This window comes from Trichophyton benhamiae (assembly GCF_000151125.1).
Source record: "Trichophyton benhamiae CBS 112371 chromosome Unknown Abenha-G-c-321f20.f1, whole genome shotgun sequence".
Lineage (NCBI taxonomy): Eukaryota > Fungi > Ascomycota > Eurotiomycetes > Onygenales > Arthrodermataceae > Trichophyton > Trichophyton benhamiae.
In genome coordinates, this window is record NW_003315088.1 from 150 (window position 1) to 25,402 (window position 25,253).

The 25,253-nt window shown below is 46.3% G+C and overlaps 10 protein-coding genes across 10 annotated transcripts; 5 read left to right on the plus strand and 5 right to left on the minus strand.

Moving 5' to 3' along the window:
- Positions 1 to 614: 614 nt before the first annotated feature.
- ARB_02252 (small nucleolar ribonucleoprotein complex component (Utp5), putative) lies at positions 615 to 3,157 on the plus strand (the record flags this gene model as incomplete). Its single annotated transcript, XM_003011356.1, has 2 exons — positions 615 to 1,189; positions 1,246 to 3,157. 2 exons carry the CDS (start codon positions 615 to 617, stop codon positions 3,155 to 3,157), a joined length of 2,487 nt encoding a protein of 828 aa, XP_003011402.1.
- A 675-nt stretch (positions 3,158 to 3,832) lies between these two features.
- Positions 3,833 to 6,454, minus strand: ARB_02253 (cell cycle regulatory protein, putative; the record flags this gene model as incomplete). The annotated part of the gene is made up of 2 exons (XM_003011357.1): positions 3,833 to 5,448; positions 5,524 to 6,454. 2 exons carry the CDS (start codon positions 6,452 to 6,454, stop codon positions 3,833 to 3,835), a joined length of 2,547 nt encoding a protein of 848 aa, XP_003011403.1.
- A 649-nt stretch (positions 6,455 to 7,103) lies between these two features.
- Positions 7,104 to 7,886, minus strand: ARB_02254 (uncharacterized protein; the record flags this gene model as incomplete). The annotated part of the gene is made up of 1 exon (XM_003011358.1): positions 7,104 to 7,886. One exon carries the CDS (start codon positions 7,884 to 7,886, stop codon positions 7,104 to 7,106), a length of 783 nt encoding a protein of 260 aa, XP_003011404.1.
- A 3,064-nt stretch (positions 7,887 to 10,950) lies between these two features.
- Positions 10,951 to 12,245, plus strand: ARB_02255 (geranylgeranyl transferae type II alpha subunit, putative; the record flags this gene model as incomplete). The annotated part of the gene is made up of 4 exons (XM_003011359.1): positions 10,951 to 10,959; positions 11,018 to 11,128; positions 11,191 to 11,791; positions 11,941 to 12,245. The coding sequence occupies 4 exons, from the start codon at positions 10,951 to 10,953 to the stop codon at positions 12,243 to 12,245; spliced, it is 1,026 nt and encodes a 341-aa protein (XP_003011405.1).
- A 1,559-nt stretch (positions 12,246 to 13,804) lies between these two features.
- ARB_02256 (uncharacterized protein) lies at positions 13,805 to 16,790 on the plus strand (the record flags this gene model as incomplete). The annotated part of the gene is made up of 3 exons (XM_003011360.1): positions 13,805 to 13,840; positions 13,931 to 16,564; positions 16,725 to 16,790. The coding sequence occupies 3 exons, from the start codon at positions 13,805 to 13,807 to the stop codon at positions 16,788 to 16,790; spliced, it is 2,736 nt and encodes a 911-aa protein (XP_003011406.1).
- A 1,151-nt stretch (positions 16,791 to 17,941) lies between these two features.
- On the minus strand, positions 17,942 to 19,495 carry ARB_02257 (uncharacterized protein; the record flags this gene model as incomplete). Its single annotated transcript, XM_003011361.1, has 3 exons — positions 17,942 to 18,326; positions 18,385 to 18,549; positions 18,621 to 19,495. 3 exons carry the CDS (start codon positions 19,493 to 19,495, stop codon positions 17,942 to 17,944), a joined length of 1,425 nt encoding a protein of 474 aa, XP_003011407.1.
- Positions 19,496 to 20,300: 805 nt separating this feature from the next.
- ARB_02258 (sister chromatid cohesion protein Ctf8, putative) lies at positions 20,301 to 20,822 on the minus strand (the record flags this gene model as incomplete). Its single annotated transcript, XM_003011362.1, has 1 exon — positions 20,301 to 20,822. One exon carries the CDS (start codon positions 20,820 to 20,822, stop codon positions 20,301 to 20,303), a length of 522 nt encoding a protein of 173 aa, XP_003011408.1.
- Positions 20,823 to 21,709: 887 nt separating this feature from the next.
- Positions 21,710 to 22,312, plus strand: ARB_02259 (uncharacterized protein; the record flags this gene model as incomplete). Its single annotated transcript, XM_003011363.1, has 1 exon — positions 21,710 to 22,312. The coding sequence occupies one exon, from the start codon at positions 21,710 to 21,712 to the stop codon at positions 22,310 to 22,312; it is 603 nt and encodes a 200-aa protein (XP_003011409.1).
- Positions 22,313 to 22,369: 57 nt separating this feature from the next.
- On the minus strand, positions 22,370 to 22,966 carry ARB_02260 (uncharacterized protein; the record flags this gene model as incomplete). The annotated part of the gene is made up of 1 exon (XM_003011364.1): positions 22,370 to 22,966. The coding sequence occupies one exon, from the start codon at positions 22,964 to 22,966 to the stop codon at positions 22,370 to 22,372; it is 597 nt and encodes a 198-aa protein (XP_003011410.1).
- Positions 22,967 to 23,814: 848 nt separating this feature from the next.
- On the plus strand, positions 23,815 to 25,160 carry ARB_02261 (uncharacterized protein; the record flags this gene model as incomplete). Its single annotated transcript, XM_003011365.1, has 4 exons — positions 23,815 to 23,975; positions 24,162 to 24,387; positions 24,461 to 24,836; positions 24,919 to 25,160. 4 exons carry the CDS (start codon positions 23,815 to 23,817, stop codon positions 25,158 to 25,160), a joined length of 1,005 nt encoding a protein of 334 aa, XP_003011411.1.
- Positions 25,161 to 25,253: the final 93 nt, after the last annotated feature.

The following is a 25,253-nucleotide window of genomic DNA, read 5'->3' on the forward strand; positions in this document are numbered from 1 at the left end:
ATCTTTTCTTAATATAGTATATTTATAATATTCTTAATAGCTACTATATTAATATTATTATTAGTTAGTATTAGTACCTTATCAGTACTTATTAGTGTTTGCCACTATGTCTCTACGGAAGATAGTAGTGCCGCAAAACATACTTTATCCGCTATGGCAAATTCATCATCACGTGTCTATTACATAACCTGGAATGATGACGGGAACGAAGTCGATGATGTATTCATCATCCAATTAGAAGCTTCCAATTAAACCTTCGGGATGACGGAGTTATATAAACCCGCATGGCCCAAACGCCTGCTGAGCTAATCCCAAAACAGCTAAACTCACGTGGTATCACTTTAATTTTTTTTTTTTTTTTTTTTATGATGCGGATAGCGGAAAGGAAAAAAAAAATGGTAGCAGCTGCAGTAGAAAAAGACATCGTGAGCAGGCGAGTTCGTTGACCACGAACAAAAGGTCGGAAGTTCTCCCAGGTCTTGCGGAGCGGGATTCATTCATTTTGACTTGAACTCAGACCGCCCATTGACGCTGCGGACGGACACTGGAAGACTTGTTCTCTTCTTCTTGATATACTACAAGAGTATCTCAAAAATTTATACAACCTGCTCAACATGGGGAAGAAGAGTTCATCTCGAGCCGTATCGAGGGTATCTTCTACCGCTGCCCCTTCCGCGGCCTCTGCGACTGTGAATATCAAGAAATCGTCCATCATTCGCTCAGCCTTTTCCCCGTCAGAATTCCAATTGGCGCTCTTTGCGTCCGTCATCCAGGGTCTAGATGCGCACCATATCCGGATACACAGCACTTCTTCGGGCCGTCTCCAGTGCGAGCATGCGGTTAATCCCAAGGAATCAGTTACTTCTCTGGACTGGGGATACTATGGGGAAGCTTCGCGGGGTGACCAGCCGATGAAAAAGAGGCGCAAGAGACATTCTGGTGTCAATGGTATTGCTGCTGGAGCGGAAGACGATGCGGGTGCCATTGTCGTTGCGTTCGGTACGAGCACATCTGAAATTAGGATGTATTGCCCTTCCGAAGACAAGGTCACCGGTGTTCTTACCGGAGGACATGAGAAGGGGATCAGAGATTTCAAATTCACCCTAAAGAGGCCTGCGCAGGAAGGGTGGAGTATTGGCGGTGATGGGAAGCTAGTACAGTGGAATTTGCGCAAGGGAATTTACGTGAGGTATGTGTATTTGTGCCTCGTTGTGTTTGTGATATCCAGGGCTAATTTGTTTACAGAGTGATTTCCTTACCGTCAACTTCCGTATCTGCCCTGGCTCGACCAGTACCAGCAAACCCACCGGTACTATGTGCTTCTCAAACACCCTACCTAATCAGCCCACACGACGAGGCTACCAATACAGAACCGTCATTCAGTTCGATGAAGAATATCGTTCATTCTCTAATCTCTTCTAACACCGACTACACCGATCTATCAGGGCCCTTCCTTGCCTCTGATTCTGACCGCTATATCAACGTCTTCAATCCCAAGCTTAAACAGCTTCTTGGCTCATTGGTTGCGGATAAGGAAATAGACCTAGTTTCCCTATATCCTGGTTCTCACAAAGGGAGCAACGAGAGCGAAAACTCAGGCCAGAAACAACAGCTAGCTGTTGTCACTCGTGATGGCGCAATTGAGATCTTCTCCAACCCTTTCCATAAATTTGGTGACAGCTCTGCCTCCAGTACCGCTGGAGCCAGTCTCAAATCGCTCCGAAAATCCATGACCCGTCGGCCAGACGCTGTCATAAAGCTGGTTAAGCCCGATAAAACACGCTCACCTGTTCCCGTGGTCTCCGTGTGCTTTGATGGTGCAGACCTAGTGGTTGTTTGGGTTGAGGGAGGCATAGACCTGGTTTTTGATAGGATACCGTGGCTTGATGAAACAACGCAGGAGCTGATGTACAATGGTGAAACGGAGTTGGTGCGCGGCAAGTCTTCCTCTAACATTGGTAACGCTATGATGAACGGTGTCAAGGATCTAGGCAAGACTCATGTGGATGAAAGCCATGCCATTGTCGAGCAAGGCGGATTCGCCGAAGGCGTCGATGATGAGGCAGAGGAGGACGAAAAGTCAGAAAACGACGATGACTCAGATGAAGAGCTGGACGATGCAGACCCAACTTCCAATGCCCTAACAAATACCAATGAAGATGTTGAAATGGCAGACCACACAGATGCGGAGGATGCAGCTGAACCCTCGTTTGGCGAGCTTCTGGCTTCTGCTCCCCAGACCATCAGTGTCTCCGCAGACTTTATGGACAAGACCTCCCTGCTTCAATCAAAAGCTCTCCCCACAGAATCTCATCAGCTCCCTGCCGGCCTCTCCCTAGCAACTGTCCTCTCTCAATCTCTCAAAACAAACGACAACACTCTACTAGAATCTTGTTTCCATACAAAGGACATGGCTATAGTAAAGACAACCGTTCAGCGGCTCGATTCATCCCTTGCAGCTACCCTGTTGCAAAAACTAGCTGAGCGTCTGTCCACTCGTCCAGGTCGGTACGGACATCTACTAATGTGGGTACAATGGACATGTATTGCCCATGGTGGCTCCATCGCCTCCAACAAAAGTGTTCTCAAGAAAATCAGTTCACTGTTCAAAGTCATGGAACAGCGTTCAGCAAGTTTACCTTCCCTCTTACTTCTGAAGGGAAAGCTAGATATGCTTGAGGCCCAACTCGCATTGAGACAAAGCCTGCAAGGCCGAGATGGCCGTGTCATTGATCCTGACGAAGAACGAGTTATCTACGTTGAAGGACAAGAAGATATAGCTGATGAAGATGACGATGACGCAGAATCAATGCAACTTGTTGCCGAAGATGAACATGTTCCCAGCCGTAAGGACGCCCGCGGTATCCTAGAGGATAACATGTTTGCGGACAAAGATGGCGACGAAGATATGCCCATGATGAATGGCGTCGAGTCCGACGAAGAAGGGGGACAAGACGATGAAGATGAGGAGGAGGAACTTCTCGATGTCGAGGCAGAAGTCTCCGACGATGGTGAAGATGAGGATGACGACGAAGAGGAAGATAGTGATGAAGAGCCCAACTATGAAGAAGAAGCAAGTCTGTTGGAGTTCCTTGCTAATTCAGACGAAGAGTCTGAAGTATCTGATACCCCTGCCACAAAATCGAAGAGTAAGTAAAGAGGTTTATCTCCTAAACGTCGGAGTGAGGAGATATAAAAAAGGGCAATAAATGGAGATTAAAAATCCGTATAGAATGGAATGGCTTCTTCTCTTTCCCAGTTTTTCTTTTTACACCATTTTATAGGCTGGATTATATCTTTTTTTTTATCTTATTTTTTTGGCATGTATCTATTGGGCGATTACAATTGTTCAAGTCAGAGGAAGTGAGGTCGATTCCATTGTTATGTTTTTTACTTGCTTATCATGCCTTGCCTCTCTGCCTGCGAGTCTATTGTTTGTGTTCATTGACTTATAAAAATATCTCTTTATTGCATTATAAAGCTATTAGTCTTTTTTCTTCTACTGAGTCGCCCCGTCGGCTTTGGTACGCTACGTGTCTGTCAAATTGCGGAAACTTAAATCGCTCGGAGCAAACCAGCCAAGATTCCAGGGTTGATGTAAAGGGCGAAAGGCGTGTCTATAGTTTTCTATCCGGGGGCAAACAAATGAAAATGATAATAGTTAATGATATTCAAGCAGCACACTTTAGGTTCCAAAGGTATAGGTATAGTAGACGTCGTACATGCACGCTCGACGCCTACAGAGGACGCTGCTCAGGGGAGTTCCTTTGGTGACAATGTTGAAAATAGGGGCATCGTACTCGGTACTACCAACCGGCTGCATCTACCCGTCCTATCTAATAACTTCCGTCTCCTTCTCAATACCCTCCAGACTCTCTAAGATTGCACTCCCGCCCAGTACTCCGCTGGTACTAGCGATGTTCTTGGGCGTCCCACTCCAGACCTCGTGGAATTTAACAGACTCGTCACTGGACGCCACAATGATACATCCTTCTTCGGCCGTGCGTGACCACCATGTATCCCCTTCCTTGTTGGAGGCAGATGACTGGGAGTCATCGGAACTGGTATCACTTCTATTTGGGCCGTGTCCGTGATGTCCGTGAGATACAGGATCAGCAAGCTGACGAGCCATTTCGTTTGGCCCACCAGGGTAGCTAATTGCCCAAAGTGCGCGCCCACAATCTCCTGGGTTCAAACTCCCAAAGCGTTCATGTCCTGTAGCTACCGCCCAAGGGATAGCGACGACTTGCTGGCAGCTTGGCCATGCAAAGACTGCTATCCGGTAAGGATGTTCGGGAGACGCGTAGCCAAAGGTTGCAGCTATCTCGCGACGGGTTTTGCTCCATATCAAACTGGTTACCTGTGAGTGGACATTGATAATTGCTAGACATGCGCCAGAAATAGCGTGGAAAAATCGAATGCATCGATCGTTCGTGCCGCCACCCGTCGCTACAAGGGTTGGTTGCCATGGAGCAAAAGCGATTGCTTTCACCGCGGCAGCATGAGTGAATTTGTGCTTCTCTGATTCCGCCGGGATATAAATTGGTTTTGTGGAAGGTTGGTCCTCCACAGCCCCTTTGGGAGGACTAGGGGCCCCCGTTTCCGGCGTACTCGTTCCAGCAGATAGAGTGCTGCCGCATGAATTCCCACAGTGGAAATAGGACTGAAGTAAGCATAACTTACTTGAAAGAGTAGACCCGGTACTTAAACTCCTCGCTTTTCCAGGTGAGTTGACAACGCACTCTCCGGATCCTGTCTTCTTAGTGAGTTCAACGACGTCGAAAATAAGGCAAATATTGTCGTTCCCGCCGGTGGCCAAGAATCTTCCATCGGGAGACCATGCTATACCACAAACCTGCTGGGTATGAGCCGAGATCTTTGCGAGAAGACGTATTGCACCATTCCAATTGTACCGTTTCCTCCACTTGGCATTTGTCCATTCCACGGAATAGTACCAAACCTGCCCAAACTCGTCTCCGATAGCAAGCTCCTCCACGTCAACTGAGGTCAAACCATCCCGGCTTGATGTCCTGCGTGTGGTGCATCCCTTGAAGCAGGCACTGGATGCGCCGTGCGGAAGTTTCAATTCAAACCGAGGTTCAGAGTCGAAGGTGCTCCACAAAGTGACTCGACCGCCCTGACGAGCCACGGCCAGGATACTATGTCCGCCCGTATGTGATGAGAACGACAAAGAAGTAACATAGTTCGAAGGTGGATAGTCCTTGAATGGAGGGTGCTTCACAGCTGTTCCCTCAGACCATATGTAAACTCTGTGTCCGAGGCCAACGGCAAGCACCCGAGCTGTATAGCAATATGCTAATGTAGAGCAGTAGAAATCATCTCTGAGGAGAGGTGCATCAAGAACACGAAAGGGAGTTGATGGTACCGGACGAGGTGGCTTGGGGCCCGGCTTCTTAGGGGAAACTGCTGAATAAGTTAGCGAGATAGCTATATTCTCATTTCACAATACGGTCAAGTCTACATGGGGAAGAGAATAGAGATCTCTTCAACACTCACACTTACGAGACTTTGAATCATCAGTTTTCCAGACATTATTGCTCCATCTGTCAGGAGAGTTAAAAGATGGAATACGCTTGTCTTGAAGCGGACTTTGTGGAGTTGAATGTAGAACCCGAGCTGCGTGGTCAACGTTTATTGCGTAAGCGAGACGTGTTTCATATGCAAGATCATCCTGTATTTGGCTTCTGTCTGTGAGAAAGTCTGCAATATAGAGAGGAGCTACAGTGCCGCTCCCAAAGAGACCCCCCCGTCCATCACACACCATATTACGAGGAGAATGTCGGACTCCTAGGCCTCCTTGGAAGCTCCAAACCGCATAAGCTCTGGACCTATTAGTGTGCGCAATCTCACCAGGATTGGATGGATGTTCACTAAGAAGGCCATGGTTTATATAGCGAGGTAGTTGGCGAGGTGATATTCTAGGATCTCCGATTTCGACGCCTCTTTGAACGGCCTGATAAGGATATGTAAAGATATTGGCAGGGTCATGGAGCCGCCGAGAACGTTCGACCGGTGAGAGCAGAGCTGGATGTCTAGACAGCCTAAATGGTAAAGATGATGGGTTGTGCGGATCCCTGATGGGCAAAAAACGGTCTGGAGATCTCAGGGGGTTGTAAGATAGCATTGATGAGGTTGTATGAGATGCTCTAACATCTTCCGTATCCACCCCCAGTCCAAAAGAATCTTCAAGGTCCTGGATTAAAAACACATCGTTGCTAGAAATACTGCTGGCAGCTGTACGTTGGCTGCGGTGAGAGTCCGCAGGTGAAAACAAAGCCGAAGGTTCAGTGTCAGTAGGAGAAGCCGGGGTAATAAGAGGGGACTGGGTTGATTGTCTGAGAGGTTCAGCTTCTGTAGACAAGGTATTGATGTTGATAGAAGGTCTTTCTCTGGATAATAATGGTGCCTCTAGTTCGTCACTGCTTAATGGCATTCTCGCCGCCTGACAGCGTAAACAACGGGTACATTAGTACTTCATGAAAGCCGTATGTACACAAGTAAGAATACAGAGCGTCGGCTTCACCATTGCTGGGCGATGAATGTTTCATGCTGGGCGGTTGTTTCGCCTCGACCGGAGCCGCCATCGTTAACAGCTTCTCGCCTTCCCTTGAAGAGAGATGTCGTTGTGTTTTCCCAAATAGGAAACTCTGACATTGCTGCTGAGTAAGTCTATTTGTATAAATGACAGGCGAAGAGGAGGGCTTCAGGGGGCTGTTACCGTCAGAAAGGCATAAACAGAAGTAGAAAGGAAAGACCATGAGGCTAGCGAGTAGAGGATCTTCATGCTCCGGTTGGCTCTCTAGCTAGCAGTGTAATCCTAAATCCCATTTGATGTGTGCCTTTACACTCCCGGTCCCCATGCTGAGTGCAAGCAGAAGTCATTGAATGGGTATCATTCAAGTAATGCGTGTTCACTTGATGGTGGAAAAGGCATCAGAGCATTTCACAAAGGTATCGTAACAAGATGACATAACTACGCCAATGGACGAGTTTTAACTGAACAGGACACTCAAGGCTACGTAGTCAGTCATTGATGGAAGAAGATAATTTATAAAGACGATAGCTTCAAAGCTTTGATACGTTTATCCAAATTTTGCCTCAAGAGTCTTGCGCAACTCCTCCGCATGAGAGGAATACGAGGCTAAAACACCAGGACGCCGTTCACTCCTAACTCCATCCGGATATGGAGGTATTGTCCGTTGAACCAGATCCACCATTGCGTTGCATTCATCTTCGTACGTGCGAGTGAAGAGGGTTTTCCAAAGTTTGGTATAGCCATTCATCTCGCGCTTAAGAGGGGGGTCGGTATACATCCGGACAAGGTCCCAGTATTCGGGATACCACCCTGCACGTTCCCAGTCAACGATGGCGTTGATGTGGCCTGTATCATCGACTATGATATTTCTGGGTGCTAGGTCTGCATGGGCAAAATGAATGGTATGGTTGTTGCCCAAGTCATGAGGCTCACCCTTGCCCAAAGCATGATGAAACTCCTGTTCAGTATCATAAGGTCCTAGATAACGCCTTTGATAGAGACCTACGTCTAGTGCACCACCATCTGCTGCCATAATTCGATCGCCCGTCAGCTTTCGAAGTTGAGCGAGATATCCATCGATTTCGAGACAGGTAGCTTTTCTCTGACTCTCACTTAGGTCATTCCAAGCGACATTTAGAGGCTTGCCGGGTATATATTCCATCACAATATAAAAATTCTTACCCTCTTCCCTATCGACGTACCGCGCCTCAAAAACCTTTGGAACAGGAATGGTTGTTGTCTTAGCAATCAACTCCATTGCTTGCCTCTCTCCAGAATCGTCAAACTTCCGTTTTAATACACGGCTCTCATCCAAGCGAATGGGATGCATCCTTGGGATCAAAGGATATCCACATTCCTGGCCATAGCCCTCTGTTAATTGAACTTGAATTAGCATTTGAGGCTACGGTATGTATGTTTATATTAGAGTCCTGAGATTTGGCCATATAGTACCTTTAGGAGTAAAGGGGTCCACGGCGTCTGAATCAGCCATTGCAGAGTACGCAGGTAGCTACAACTAAAGCCTCCAGTTCTGTAAAGTGTGGGTGAGAGCTAAACATATATTAGCCCCATTCTAATGATGCGTTGACGAGACACATTTTAGTTACCGAGTATGAAGTGCGGGGCACTTGCAGCACAGTTAAAATGAACACTTGGAGAGATGCCCCAGAGCTGTGAAGATTGCAATGAGATTCGGGTTAATGGTGTCTGCCGTGAAGCCTCCAATGTAACGATGCCCTAGAGAGGCGATGGTGAATAAGGATCCCTAGACTCAGCGGGATGACTTCGGGCGAACTCTCTGCGGGACGGCAGCTACCTTAAATAACCCAAAGAATGGAAAACTCTGCTTAGTCATAAATAGTTAACTTAGTTAGCAAGGGGCGGACTGCAACCAATCATGTAACGAACAAAACGTAACAAGGAGGATCCCGAGGTGTTCTATTAATATCGAATGGATATCTCCCGCTCAGGTTCCTTTTCATTCCATGTACTCTGTACCCGGCGCCTATAAGCTCCCGCTCCTTGAAGTTGATCAGCTTCTCATTCCGCTCTAGCAACCATCAGGTGAGCGATTCGCCGAGCCTGCTTGTCCTAGACCTTGTAAACTTGTTTCATGACTGGCTAACTTCCAATAACCTAGGCTAATCAATAACAGCACGTCTACGCAGTTAGGCAGAGAACCCATGAGCCGTCCACTGTGTCTTCCATTGGAACTGTCCGCTACTAAAATGGGATGGTGCATTCTCTTTGTTCAATCCTTGAGCGTTATGGCGACAATCACATTGGACGCGTGTCTCCATGCATGGATCTACCAACTCCGCCCCCAAAACTGCATCCACTAAGCGCCCAGCCAACATTTACATGAAATGATCATGCATGGGACAGAGTATACCCACAGGATTCTAAGCTTGATTAGGCAGTTCCAGCAACCCCTAAGAGGGCTGCAACTCCGAGCTGCCAATCCCCGCTCGTTTGATGACAATCATGAGATGGGTGGCAGCCTTCTGAAATGCTCAACCCTGCCATATCTGATGCTACTAACACAATATTGAATGGGTACCTAAAGAGGTGAGTAAAGGAATAGGATCCTCTACTGTGTAATTCCCCCGATTTTCAAAATAAATCACCTGTTAACGCGAAATTTTATAGGATAAGCCATACCCATATGGTCGTGCGAGATGTAGGTTCCCTAAACACTACAATGGCGAGCTGTATCGATATTCCGTACGCAGAGACGCAGGTTCATTTAGGACAGCTTCTAAGCGCCGAATCTGCCTCTTTTATTCTATTTGCGTCTAGCAGATTTTGATACGGTGAACCCTTGCCAGCCGTTCATGTGGGATAGTGTCCTATTGGACACTTCTGTTGGTCGGGATTGCAGTTACGGGATCAGAGTGTTGCATCTATACCGAGACTTATACCCAATATGTGTTATCATTGGTAGCATCATGGCCTAACCGCCAGCTATGCATGTCTATATTCATCTTGCCCCGTTAGTTTCACTCGCAGAGACATTCGGGCCATTTACTGGTTGTAAGTTATTGTTAGTAACAATTCCTTGTGAAGTTCGCATCCCTTACTAACCCCCAGACCTGGATCGTTCTTGCTGGCTGGGAAAGAGATAAAAGGGAGCACAATTCCCACTGCGATGGAATTTCTCAACAGCCAGAATTCCAAGCCAGCAATACCATCTTATTTCATCATACTTCCCTACGAACAACCTACGGACTGCAACCAAGGACTGGGTTGCTTGACTCCCAAATTTTACACCCGGTCTCCTCGTTTTAAGGCATACATTCGCTTGTCAAACCTCCCACAAACTCTCAGTTGAGCCTCTAAACCTTGTGGCCATCACAACTCTATTGTCTTCCGAACTACTATCCCTTTTCAGTTCACTACAATGAACAATTTCAATATCCAACTTCTAGGCTGGCCCGGGTCAAAGGGAAAAGATGACAAGCTTCACCGCCATGTCGCACTTCTCGTCTTTAATCCAGTCAACGAAAGGGGAGACTTAGTCCACGTGAGGGGTACATCGGGTACCTTTGAAGCAGTTTGTTTGGAAGGATACGATCCTCTTACCAGTAATAATCTTCTTTATCGCAAACATATCTGTCAAGTTTCGAAGCCCCAAAAAGAAGTTCGCAATATCTGCCTATACACTCCTGTTAACAACCGCGAAAATGGATGGAATTGCCAGAACTTTGTGGGTGATATGTTAAATCGATTGGTGGACCATGGGGTGATAACCACGGCGGATAAGGACGCTGCGATCGACCATATGACCGATTTCATACTCCAGGGGGTGGACCAGGATAAGTGCTAGCGAAATGTTGCTGAGTTGATTGCTGATAGGTTGCAGAGGAGAGGAGAGGAGAGGAGAGGGGCCTTTTCATGTCGTTTTGATTTCTATTGGTTTGTCTAGTTAGTGGTGTTAAGACTAGTGTACTTACCGTGGAAGCATTTCAAGTTATGGTGTAGCTATCGGCAAACTACCTTCTTCCCCAAAGTTTGCTAGAGAGAGCATCTTGTTTCCTACATAGGGCTGGGTTGTGGTACAAAAACAAAAATGTAACTTTTCTTTTGACCAACTCAACTTTAGCTAGTTAGTCCTAGAAGTGAACCAATGAAAATTTATCTATTTTAGTATTGGTCAGCTAAATGTTAAAATTTACCCAATTAAACTTGTAGATAGAAAACTTTTTTGATAAGGTTGCAGCGAATAACATTCCCGCAAAGCTGGTTCGTTACTAATAAATCGAGGATCAACAACGAGATAGAACGAACTTCACGGCATAAAGAAAAGTCGCAAAGGAAAAGAAGAAGATAACGTGTTGGGGTTAATAATAAAGGAACCAATATTCATTGATACGTGTACTCAGATATTCATAAACATGTCAAGCGTAAGTAGTGTGCCACTGCCGTGTGTCTTTCGTGTACATGATATTAATTTTTATATAGCATGGAGTTCTGCGGCAATCTGCAGCAAACCAGAGAACAGAGGCGCAGCGGCAAGCTGAGCTCACAGCTATCAATGAGTACCAAGCACTCGACACACTGGTACTTCAAAAGGTGTTTCTTTTTGCCATGTACTCTCTCTCTTGAGAGAAGTCAAGCTGATTACAGGGAAATAGAAAGCGAAGAGTGAATTCTCAAAGGAAGCATTTGACAAGACCTCCGAACTGCTTCTAAAAAATGCAGAATACTATACCGTATGGAACTACAGACGCATGATATTGCAGTCAATGTTTTCAGAGTACTCCACTCAGGAAGGACAGCCGACCGACCATACTCAGCAGCTTATCCAGCAGGACCTGGTTTTTCTTGTGCCACTGCTACAGAAGAATCCGAAATGTTATTGGATATGGAATCACCGTCTATGGCTTCTACAACAAGCCACTGAACGTCTAAGTTCTGCTGTTTCGCGCAAGTTTTGGGAAACCGAACTTGGTTTGGTAGGGAAAATGCTTAATAAGGATGGACGGAATTTTCATGGCTGGGGATACCGACGGGCGGTGATCGATGCACTTGAAAATATACCTGATGGACCATCCGAATCTACGGGGAAGGAAGCCCCAAAATCTATGACCCAGGATGAGCTGGATTATACCATGAAAATGATTGGAACCAACCTATCGAATTTCTCGGCATGGCACAACCGGTCTAGATTGATCCTGAAGGTCTTAGACGAGAGTGCAGCTGATGATGAAAAGAGAAAGAAGACACTTGATATCGGTTTGTCTCCCTTTTATCTTCCCACTGTATCAAAGTGCATGACGTCTAACAATATACAGAGCTGAGCCTCATTCATCGTGCATTAATCGACCCATATGACCAATCAATTTGGTTCTATCACCAGTACTTAATGTGCGTCTGCGACATAGAACTTTCTTCTCAGACAATGGCGCCGAACCTGACTACCAAAGACCGTCTGCAGTATCTGGAGCAAGAAATTGAAGCTATCGAAGATATACTGGAGGATACTAACGACTGTAAATGGGTATATCAAGCGCTGATCACCTACACTTTGCTTGCTGCTAAAATTAACAAACATGTGGATGACGTGCAGCAACAAAGGATATCAACATGGCTCAGCGAATTGATGCGACTGGACCCATTGAGAAAAGGTCGATGGGACGATCTCAAGGAGTCCTTAGCTACGCCAGATGCGTTAATATCAAAGCATTGAGATAGACTTGGTGAAGGAATATGTAATTGAAGCCCCTTTGCATATAACGCTGAATTCTGTTTCAACCGAAGGTTCTCTGTGGCCGCTTTGCGTACACTGCCTTCAAGAACTGGCTTCTTTGACCCTATTATATGCCTTCTGGCTATGGCGAATTGTTGACTACAGTTGTCGCAGGCTAACTAGGCCCTGCAGACATCAACACTGTGCCGTCCAGGTGGAGATTCCAACGAAATTTATAGGCGTTTATTGACATGAAATAGAAAGCTACGCATCATATAAAAATGTTCCCCGAGAAAATATGAATAACGGGAAGTTAAGTGCTTCTATGAATGCATCGACCTTGTAGTATCGGAAGCCAAAACTTGCTCACGAGACCCGCCACCTGCAGCCTCCCTAGAGGGAAGATTCGAAGATCCTGGTCGTTATGAGTGAAGAGAGGTTGGATAGGTCTCGCTGGCCTTAGGACAGGTGAATCTACAAAAAAAAAAAAAAAAAGGGCTCGCCACTCCGCACATTCATGATAGAAGCTGATAGGGACTACTGTTGGCCTCTACTTACCAGATAACGAAGATAGGGTGCATTGGAGGCCTATGACAGATCAGATAGCTGGTACTCCGTATATATATTTCATATATCATAACCCCTGGACCATGGCGCCAGGTATCCCGGCTTCCCGGTATACGGGGCATCTGTAGAAATCGGCAGATCCCAAGACGATCCTCCCTGAAAGAATGAACACGGGCATCAATCTGTAACAATTGTCCTTTGGCTGCAGTGACCCTTAGACGACCTGTGAAGAGCCGTCTGTTGCGTCTTCACCCATGTCCCACACAACCGAGTGCCGGATGCGAGTGGTGGTGTCCTTTCGCTAAATTCACCGGCCGCCAGTTGAGCCAGTCAAGGATCATTAAGCGTCACCGAAGTAAATTGAGTTGAATGGTGAAACACGCCTGAAGATGCGCTTGACGCAGCCAAGGGGTTTCGACTGGGCCGCAGGATCCAACCAGCCCGTCCGCCTGCCCCAGAAGTCGGGGGATCGATCATAAAAAAAAGATATCCTGTGTATCCGAGAGTGCGTAATCACCCCTTGTCCTCGCTGGCAATAGCAAAATAACTCGGCTGTGACGAGCGAGACGCAGAATATCAGTCAAAACCATCGACCAAGAGGAGAAGGAAAAATTAAGACATTTTATTTATTATTATTTTTTTTGATAGATGTTGGAACGTGACCCCGAGAGATAAGATCATCAGCCTCTTCCCTTTTAGGCAAACATCATCGCCAAATTCAACTCCGACCAAAAAATAAAAAAAATTAGGACAACCGTCAGCCAACCTGGTATTTATTTGATATATTACGCGACCTCGACAACCCTGCCGTATATCGACCCCGAATTTCCTCCACCCATCTTCCGAAGTGTAACGTTACGTGTTGTCCCAACTGGCTAGGGAAAAAGGTGGTTTCAAGTCGGACCGTGGACCCCAAAGACGCTGCAATTCTCCGCTGCAATTCAACCTCCTCCCTCTTGTCTGGGGATTCCATATGACGATAATTATACACTATGGTTGTTAGTCCGGAGAATACTGACTATGAAGCGGTAGGCAATTCCCCTTCTCATCAGTGCTCTCTGAACTTTGCCCTGCAGCAGCAGCCTTGGGACACGGAGGACTCACGTAACTATCATTAGGACACCTTTGAAGACGCCCGAGATACAGCACAAGACAGCGATAACCCAAGCTCCTCCAAGCCTCCTCGGTCTCTAACAGATAGACGGCCTTCCAGCAGCTCTGCAAGGTCTCCTTCCACTCCCATAGCGACTGAAGTTCCTCCGCTACCGGTACCGTCTTCCGAGGTCGAGGAAGATGGACAGAGCTCCGTTATAACCTCACCCGTATCACAACTGGGAGAGGATACACCAAGGAAACAGAGACGGCCAAAGTCACCGCTGCTGACTACCCATCGGCTGTCATCTTCCTCCCTCGACGACGTTAACCTCTCAAATTCAAAAGAGGACGAGGAGACCAACGGCACGGGACCTCCCCTGTCTCCTGACCAACACTCGGATGCTCCTCCAACACTTCCGTCTAAAGATTCACCCCCCAGCCAAACCCGTCTACAAGGCCTATCAGCTTCAGTCCCCTCTGCTCCTTGGGGTGCGCCGCCCACGACAAAAGCTCTTCCTCCAGCTCCTCCAAATGCTCCAGCTCCCCCATCAAGAAAGCTCACCAGTCCATTTTCCTGGCTTTCTAGAGGAAATACAAAGGATAGCAAGAACTCGTCGTCTACGAATGGAGCTAGGAGGAATACAGGAGCCTCTGTGTCTACAATCATGAGCAACTCAGAACACCTCGGGAGACTCCATGAAGGAAGCGATGGAGAAACCGGAAGTTTGGACTCCCGAGGCCAGGTACGGAATAGTTTGAAAGATCAATTCAAGCTGCTGAGGCTGCAGGATGAAGGTGTTCCTGTTGGAACCGACGACCAGGCTAGCATTGGGTCGGGGGAAGGGAAAGGATCTCGCTCCTCTGTTGGCATCCCAGGGTTAGACGCAGGCGAAGCTGCTACTTCGGCTGCTCCCTTACCGTCTCCAATAGCAACGTCTCCGCTTCCCTCCACAGTCAACCCGGAGCTACCTCCCGGAACGGTATCCGGCTTTTCAGCATCTGCTACAGATGCCTCAGCGCCGGTCGACTGGGAGCTCTGGCAACAGGTTGTGAATAATGGTCCTGAAGCATTAGCCGGGGAAAACTCGGAGAAATTGAATGCTGCGATCAAACGAGGTATACCACAGACAATTCGTGGTGTAATATGGCAGGTACTTGCGGATAGTAGGAATCCTGAGTTAGAGCATGTGTACCGGGAGCTTTGTGCGCGCGGTACAGACAAGGATCCGAGCCGGTCACTCAGCTCGACGTCCATAGTATCTATCAACGCAAATTCTGCTGGAAGCCCGAAGGAAAGGGAGTCCATCTCCTCTTCCCGTTCCTCAATACGCTCTGATAGCTCTACCCAGGCTACCAGCTCCATTCATGGGATTGCTACTGGATCTGCGTCAGAAAAGGACTCTGACTCAGTAGCAAAGGCAAAAGCTGCCCTAGAAGCTGAGCGCAAGAGACGGTCAAAAGAAGATGCAGCTGCCTTGCAAAAGCTGGAGAAGCAAATCCGCCGAGACCTCGGGTCCCGCACAAGCTATTCAAAGTATTTCATGTCCCAACGCAACCAGGAAGGCTTGTTCAATATTTGCAAAGCCTATGCTCTATACGATTCCGGCGTTGGCTATGCTCAAGGGATGAACTTCATTGCTATGCCACTCCTGTTTAATGTAAGTGAACTTGTTTCAACCCTTGCTGCGATCCCAACTAACATAAACCTTATGCAGATGGATGACGGTGAGGCATTCACCCTTATGGTAAAGCTTATGAACAAGTATGGGATGCGAAACATGTTCATTCAGGACATGCCGGGCCTCCATCTCCACCTCTATCAATTTGAGCGTCTGCTAGAAGACCTACAGCCTGCACTTGCTTGCCACCTGCATCGACGAGGCGTTTCTCCAGGGCTCTATGCGACACAGTGGTTCCTTACCCTCTTTGCTTATCGTTTCCCGCTCCAACTTGTTCTTCGCATATACGATCTGATATTCGAAGAGGGCCTTGAAAGCACCATCTTACGATTTGCTGTCGCCATCATGCAACGAAATGTAGAAACACTTCTTGCTATGAATGATATGACCACCTTGACCAACTTTGTCAAGGAAAAACTATTTGATGTATACATCGATCAGCAGCCAACTCCTAGCTCGATTCTTGAATCTGGGTTCTTCGGCAGCTCAGGGGCAAATGATAAGGAAATCTACCGTGCAGATATCATGGTGGATGATGCTTGTGCCATTCCCCTGACACCTGAAATGATAAAGACTTACACAGAAGAGTGGGAGCAGAAGACCCGTGCGGAGAAAGAGCTTGCGGATGAGCTAGAGAACTATAAACATACCATCGCTACTCAAGCCAGCCGAATCCGCTCTTTGGAAGAGCATGCAGAAAAGTCAGACAAGGAACATGTTCAGATAGCATCCGAGCTTGTTCGGGTCAAAGTCGAGAACGAAGAACTCAAAGATATGAATGAGAGTATGAAAGTCGAGGTAGTAGAACTCAAGGCTGTGATAGACAAACAGCCCGCAGAGCTTGAAGAGAAACTCCGGACCGAAATGGACCGTATAATGCAACGAAATATCGAGGTACAAAATGAAAACCGGTCCATGGAGGAGCAAATGGCAGAGATGGAAAAAGATTTGGTCGAGACAAAGATGAAATGGGCAGAGGTACGTATCATCGTATAACTTTCTTTCCACGCGGGTTCCTGCGAGAAAAAAAAAAAAAGCAAAAGAAGAGAAAAAGAAAAGAAGGAGGGAAAAAGAACAAATTCCCTTGGACCGTTAAACATTGCGTAGTTAACTGACTTTGTGGTTTTCAAACGTCTAGCTATCGCAAAGCCATGAGGCGCTGCAGCAGAAGCTCGGAGATTTACGCAAGACACTGAATCAATAATAGACTTCAATTGCCGTCTCCGCTCGATTTCACTGAACTTCGGTTTAGCCTTGATACCAAGAGTTCACTGTGTATACCTCGATTCACCATCCATCCCCGGTGTTGGTGGTGCAGAGTATAGACATGTATTGTTCTATTACGTCTTTGGAAACACAGCCCAGACTGTATTCTGCTAGCTATCTCTATCTCACTATCCGGATTTCCTCGGGGCATATCTACTTCAAATGTATCCTTTCCCCCCTTTATCTTTGTATGTATATGGGTTGGGTTACCCTTTTTAGCGTGTCCGTTGATCAATTTCTCGCATGGCATAGACTCCGCTGCTCCAGGTTTATCCCCTTGTGTTCCGAGTTGACTTACCGGGATTGACGGCACCGATAGACCTATTTTCCCCCGGTTGCTTAATTGTTGAGGACTTAATAGAGGTATTATTGACTACCATCGGCTATGGCTACTTATTCCAGGCATGCCTTTGCTCATCCGATATGAGATACTACTTCCACATGAAATAGACTAGGACAATGCTCTCTCACCGATAGTTACTGCACGAGCATGACTGTCTTCAGGTTGTCATCGGCGGAGAAGCCATGGAGGCGTCTAGGTTTCGGGTTGGTTATCCTAATAATACACTCAGACAGCGACAAGGAACCCCGGGCCAATATTATGTATATTATTTACAGGGCCACACGCTGCAATAATAAAATAGGGGTTAAGACACCCTCACTCCGTATCTCCGAAGGACTACGACGCTGGTCTCTTTGCATAACGCTGTCCAACCTTTTCTCTCGCTAATTCCCATTTGCTGAGCCAAAGCAAGTGTAGCGTCCGTACTGGCACGGAGAGTCCGGAATCTCCACAGGAAGCATCAGAGCACACTTTTAAACATCGTATCCGTATGTCTATTTCTAATCATGAATCTAAAGTAACGCTGTACGCTTTATCTATTTTTTTTTATTCTGCACCATACCCGGACATGACTAGGCAGGTTAACCATATCCCGAAGGGCAAGTGGCCCGATAACTCGAAGAATCAGGTATTCTGTGGGCAAATTCATACTCATAAGGTGACATTAAGAGAGTTAATTAATTGCAGAAAACTGGGAGAGAGTGGAATGGATTATCGGCATCAGACGAAGAGCGAAGGTTGCCTGATCAAAGGTTACCTCGTAAAGCCTGTTCTCGTTCGAAAGCCTCAAAGAGTGCCTTGAAGTTGCCAGCTCCGAATCCGTCAAAATTGTTCCGTTGAATGACTTCGATGAAAACCGTGGGCCTATCAGCGACATGTTTGGCGAAGATTTGAAGAAGATATCCACGTTCATCAAAATCAACTAGGATGTTTTGCTCTCTAAGGGCTTCAATGTCTTCGTTAAGGGTCATGCCCGCCTGCGCTAGGCGGTCGCGCATGGTGTCGTAGTACCCGCTCGGGACGGAGATGAACTTAACCCCCCGTTCACGAAGAGTGGTGATTGCCTTGAGGATATCGTTTGTTAGAAAGGCAATGTGCTGTACTCCAGCCCCGTTGTAATAATCGACAAATCTAGAAACAACGAGTGTAAGCAGCAAATTGACAGGCGCATGGAAAGTGACAAGCGTACTCTTCGATCTGAGATTTCTTCATGCCCTCAGCTGGTTCATTAAGAGGCATTTTTATGATCTCATTTGGTGAAGCTATAACAACCGAGCGCATGGCAGAATAATCCGAACACATGGCTTTATCATCCACGCTCCAGTAGCGGTGGAATTCAAGACACTTTTCATAGCTAGTTTCAACCCACATTAGCTACCAATCAGCAGCTACGGCAGGTTAACTAGCAGAGTACGTGGTACTTACAAGCTGACGGTAGGATCAAGCCCATCCCAGGGTTGGTTTCCCACACAGTGATCAATATTTATGAATTCAACCTGTGGAAGGTAACGTTCAATTGGATCGTTCTCATCAACCGGCTGAAATCCGGGCATGAAGCAGCCATTGTAGTTTCTGCGATTAACGAGTGTGTGAGTTGTGTCTCCATATGATCCAATTGTGCAGGTTTGGATCACTCCATTTCCCGCGTCCTTGATAGTAGTCGGTTGATGCACAGCTTGACCCCCTGCAGCAATTGCCTTGTCGAAAATGGGTTTGACATCTGCGCTGACTCGGAATGCAATATCCTTGACCCCGTCTCCGTGCTTTAAGAGGTGATCCTGTATTTCCTGGAGTTGTTGCTTTTCCTCCGAGGTTGTTTTGTAATCCAGCTTGTTGCAAGGGAAAGAAATTATCGGTGAAATGAAGACAAATATCACGTCTCCGTTTTGTATAACATGGCCAGCAATGTGATTTGAACCATTCTCTGGCCCCTTGTAGGCAATTGATTTGAAGCCCCAGCGAGTGATATAATAAGATGCGGCCTGTTTGGCGTTGCCAACATACCAAAGAATATGGTCGAAACCCAGATACTCCGGTCCCAGCTGGCTAGGGACAATATCTTCTTGAGGAGGGATAAAAGTCATAGTAATGGAGTTTTGTATCTTCTGATGAAGTGTAGTCAAGAAGGTTGGAGAAAAAGAATAAATGGTTGGTATCAGTTCAGGTCTGTGTTGTGTGTATGAAGTCAGTCTATATAAGGTATAACGGAGTTCTTTGATGGCGAGATCGAAATTGCCACCTCCTTGCATATAAACAAATGCCAAGCCCACACTTAGTGTCGAAGATCCATTTTTTTTCATTTGGATGTCAATAATACCGTCGGCTGAAGAGATCCGTATTATAGTTAGTGTCAAGGACTGCGTTCTATACATAGCTAACACGCACACTAGGAGCATCAGTACATTGGTGTGGCTAGGACAGGGATTGCAGGCAAGGACAGGGGGCTATAGTTGTTCCACGATTCTGTCATACCTTGAAAAAGCACATGAAAACCGACAATCTTTTAGTTTCTTATTATTATTTTTTCTTTTCCTGCTAGCCATAACTAACGTTTGAAGCATGATGCTTATACACCTCAACTCTAACATACCAATGGCAAAAGGCTGACTCCGTGTGTAACGAATGTATCCAGGCGACGGGAACAGAGATCAGCCCTAGCACGATTCAGTTTCGGCTGATTTTCACTAGCCATTGGTAATCTTGCAGTTAACGATGGGGAGCATATATAACCTTTGTGGCTGAGCTTGAGTAACTGCACTCGTTTATGTGACTCTGCTTCTATAAATTTCAAGGCAATGACCACTTATCCAGGCGGGGTCCCGAATAATTTCTGCTCCCATATTGGTGATCGCGTAAGAGGAGCGAAAAGTGCGTACGAAACGCAGGAATTAAAGGGAAACGGCTGGTTCTGCATGCAAGATTTCGAAGTAAGAAGATGGCTAGTCAGCCATGACTGTTGAAAATGTCAATGACTGCTCATTTACCTTCGTCTGTACACCCTGTGTGGGGTATACTGTTTGTGTAAATCCTCCATGCGCGACATTCAGGTCAATTTTCTGCGCTATAATTGATACCAACTACAACCCGTGTCGGAACGGCTGGAATTCAAAACCCCTCATTGGTGATAGGCTCAGGTCGTGAGGAGAACATTATCTTGTATTTTATAATCTCCACGATCTCTAGCTGATCCGGGGTGTGTGGGATATAGCCATCCTGCGCCACAGATTGTGAACTCATTGCATCGCGGACCGTCAATTTTCGCCTTTGGATGACCGCTATAGGCTTCGGTAGTTTTTTAACTTCGCCTGTTAGACGCTGATGTTGTCCAACAGTAAGATACACACGCTTCATCCAACCTCTGTCAGATGGGTCGGCAGCTGGGTCGTAGTCTGCGAATATGATCCGGCCAATCGGTGTCTCGACTTTGCGTGTATGCTGTGAGACATCGGGTATAGTATCTTGCATCGCGTGGTCATCGCTCTCTGGGAGATTAATGGTCCCTTGGAGCTCTAGAATGGCTAAACCAGATGGCGTCTGGAGGAGCTGGGGCAGCGGGTTGGTGACCGTCTCTGTCGAGCACCCATTCCTGTTGCTAGATAGAGATATATGGAGTGGAACTGTGGGCATGTCGCTTATAAATATATTTACCCTGGAGTTGAGACCGTGGAGGAGGTTGTTTTTGTGCTGGTGGTGGTCGAAAATATTCCACCTTTCAGCAAAATAACTAACTAGTTAGTTACACCCAGTCATGTGATCATCTCCTGACGGGAGGGGAGCCCTCAATATCTAGATCTTATTCAATTCTATGCCATGTTCTACACAGCAGAGAACTAGAGAGTATTCTACTGAAATGGTTGCATCTGAATAATAGGCCAGGATTTTTTAAAAAATAGGTTGCTTGCTATACTAATAGAAAATGCATATTAGGCTAAGGAAATGGTATCGGCCCAGGGTTTATTGAAATCGCAAAGAAAGGCAGGAAAAGAGCTACGAAGAAAAGAAAAGAGAGAAAGAAGGGCAGTTTAAGGTATATTCTCTTTGGTAAACAGCTAAAGAGCTCCATGGGCCTTCACAGCTCTCCTACAAGTTCTGTATTGACTCGGAGGGTTCCTGAAAAAGTGAAGCTAAATGTAACTCCTTATCAATACTATGAAAATTCAGCCTGTATCAGAAGACTTATCATTCAAACAAATCCCCCTTGGTAGCTATATCAGGCGAATTAGTTAAACTGGCTGTAGCTATTTTAGCTTATCAAACGCTAACTAGGGGCCCAATATACATACTAACATGAAGAGGTTACTACTACACATAAGAGAAGATAACGCATCCTAAGCAAAGGTAAGCTCTATCTACAAGGAAAAGAATGGCACAAGCTCTGAAGATAGAATGAAACTAACAGTTGTAATAGAAACACCCCTTATCCTAGGCCATCTAGTTATATTAACCAGCCCCAGCATTCCAGCCTAAGAAGAGAGGAACAACTGGCTATAACACCTTACTATATTACCTTAGGGATGTCCCATACTACTTCGAAGACATGGGTTTCAGAAGAGACCAGAGAGTATGAGGCCTGGATGAGAGTCCGTGGCAGTATGTCATATGTCGCGCCGAGATCACCATTTGTGCCAACAACATTCAAAGAATGGCTGGCCCTTAGGCTTTTGAAAAAGATGGAGGATAAGCACAAGATAGCCCAGTCACTTGCTATCAAGCAGCAAAAGCTCAGCAAGACAGCCACGAAGACGGACAAGCTGTTCAGAGGAAGGAGGTTAAGGGACCGGCTCGGCCTGGTACTGGCAGCTGAAACAATATGGGGCCCCTTATCCGATCCAGGCAGTGGACGCCAGAACGCGTATTGGCCTTCCCGCGATGAGTTCAAACACGAAGGTGATGACAGGTGCCGATCTGGATATTCCAGATTCCCACCTTTGCCGAGAGTTCTAGCGAACGAAACTGTGAATTGGAAGCAGCGGAAACCAATTGCGCAATACGAATTTGACAAAGTTGGAAAGGTGAAGACGAAGGACGACGACCACGCGACCGAGATCAGCATTGCAATCGCCGTTAGATATATTGGCAAATCATTCATCCGCGACTTAGATTTTGGAAAGATCTGATCGGTTTAGATAGGATGGTGTCCACGCCTGCCTAGAATGACAGCACTCATATCCATATCAACGTGGCATAGCGTTACTGCATCTGTCTTCTAGGTTTTTCAAACCCAGGATAACATCATCTCTTAGAGCATTGCCTGCTGCTGTCGCGTTCAGTTTTCCATACCGCAGATCACTCAATTCCCCCACGGTGGCTGCAATTTGACTAGCGAGCTCTGACGTTTCAGAATCAAGGGACTGTATATTGGATTGCATGGCACCGCAGGCCCTTTCCATATCAATCAAAAGCGTCTTTAGAGTGTGGCGATCTTCTGGCCTGGTTACAAGTCCGTCCTGCTGGCCAAATAGTTGGATATCCATATCAGCCTCAGTTTTATCGCCGCGGGACATACTGGTCACTCCTGAGTCTAGCTGAGCATTCCTCAGTTCTTCCTTCTGCTTCTCTCCGTTTTTGATTTCTCTTTGAATGTTTCCCTGGACCAAATCGATATCCTGGGCACGGAGGTATTGTAAGTCACGATACAGCGTCCTAATCTGCGGGTGAGATTGTAACCGCCTCGGAAACAGCTTCGTAAACTGTTCAAGTGATAGAACCGTTGGTAAAGGAGAAGGGGATAACAAGAAGTTTGTGAGAATAGACTCCTCGGACGGTGCCATGGTATAAATTGAATGTGGATGATTGTGTTGGGTATTGATCGCACTTCCTCCCCAAGGAACGGAGTCTACCAAGACTTGAATAGATTTAGGCCTATTTCGTATCTAAACGAGAGTCCATCTTTGTGTTCTCTAAGTTGCTAATTTGAATTAATTCGTGGCCTTCTTTTTATCAATCCAAAGACTTTCTGTTTGATATGCAACTTGCCGAAGCCTCAAACCTTGGTCGTCGCGTCGCGATTTCCACGTGACTGGTGTAGTTACAGCCTAGAACCTATCTTTATGCAGCGAAAAAAGCATGAATACGGTAATATTTCGAATACTTAACACTTGCGTAATTTTCACCTATTTCGTCTCTTCGCAACATCGTGAAAGGGGCACAATCAGTGATACCAAACACCCCTGGACGCAGCAAATATATACCTCTTTTTGCAAAGCATTAGCGGGCAAGTGCTTTTGTCATAGATATACCCCGTACACCTTCTCTTGTCCCTATCTGTTTTCGAACTGTTCTGGACCTGGAGCTAACTGGGTTTTTAGGACATTCATCCGTCCAGCCCAAGGCCATAAGGGTATCAAAAGAAAGGCCGCTGTGGTGATAGAGCTGTCAATCTGTCCCTAGTTTAAAGTGCAATTTGCTTCTACCGAGCTAAAGCTTGTTTTTGCGCTCTGTCAAGTTTGTTTAGTAGCTCAGACCGTTATAGTTTGAGCGCGAATTCTACCTGGCCTGATTTTTCATCATAGCGTCAGTATCAGGCTGGCTTCTCAAAAGTTCGTCAAGAACGTATCACTGCATTGATTTTGCGACTTGAGTTGATTTGCAGCCTCGTTACTTTACACTATTCGCAAAAATGCCTCTCAACCATCCGATATACCATAAGGATGAGACTGTGCTATGCTTTCACCATGATATCCTCTACGAAGCAAAGATAATAGCATTGCGGCTTAGTGATCCAGAAGATCGAAAGAGCCCTTACGAATATCGTGTTCATTACAAGGGCTGGAAACATACGTATGTTACCCTTATCGTCCCTGCCAGCACGCACTATGAAGTTCATTCAATAGATTCAACGACAGGGGAAATCTTCAAATGTTTATTCTACCTCGTTGGACAGGAATATTAGAATTCTCAATTTAAATTTGGAGATGATGAGCTGGGGGTATTAGCTGACAACTTTTTTTTTTCTATTACAAACAGATGGGATGACTGGGTTTTTCAAGATCGACTTCGAAAAGCTACAGAGGACAACAAAGAGCTCGCCGCTACGTTGAGACGTGAGGCAGAGGCAGCCTCGCGCAAGAAATCTAAAAAGAAAAAGTCTGCAGCAGCTTCTGATCCGGGTTCCACCATCGGAAACGATGACAGACAATCATCCATCCCAGCCAGGGGAACGAAACGGGGGAGAGACACGGAGATCGAAAAGGTATGGACGCTCTATGATATTGCCACTCTTTATTTTTTTAGCATATTCCCTTTGTGCTAATTGTTCCAATCAGGAGGATGAATTCAATGCACGCCCATCTATTCGCATAGTAATACCAGATAACCTCAAGGCGCTCCTTGTGGATGACTGGGAATATGTAACTAAAAACAACCAGCTTGTTCCGCTTCCAGCGAAAGGACCGGTTTCCACCATACTCGATCATTACTTTGAAGAAGAAAAACCCAAACGGGCCAGTGCTTCGGATATTGATGTGCTCGAAGAGGTAGTGGCCGGGATTAGAGAATACTTTGAAAAGTCCCTCTCTAAGATTCTACTTTACCAGTTTGAGAGACAACAATACCAAATGATCAGCAATAAATGGGAATCTGGAGCTGAAGGATACGTCGACAAAGGGCCCTGTGAGGTGTACGGTGCTGAGCATCTTGCACGTCTGTTTGGTATAACATCCCCGCCATCATGCCATATTTATTTTTATCTGGCATACTGCTAACAAGTGTCTTTACCATTTAGCATCTCTACCTGAGCTTATTGCTCAGACAGGGCTGAGCCAGCAGGCTACGCAGAGATTACGTGAGGAATTGTCAAAGTTCTCTATGTGGCTTAGCAAACATTCTGACCGTTACTTCTCTGCCAAATATGATGCTCCAAGCAAAGAATACATTGACAAGGCCAAGGGGGTAAATAGCCAGGATGCTCCTGGCACCGCCACGGCCCGCCTCTTTGAAATGGACAAGCAAGAGAAATCCGACTAGACTTGAGTTTAATAGATTGCAATCAGCTGTTTAATTCTTTCTACTTTCTTATACTTTGTTTTCTCTTGAGAGGCCTTGTTCTATTTGGTCTGG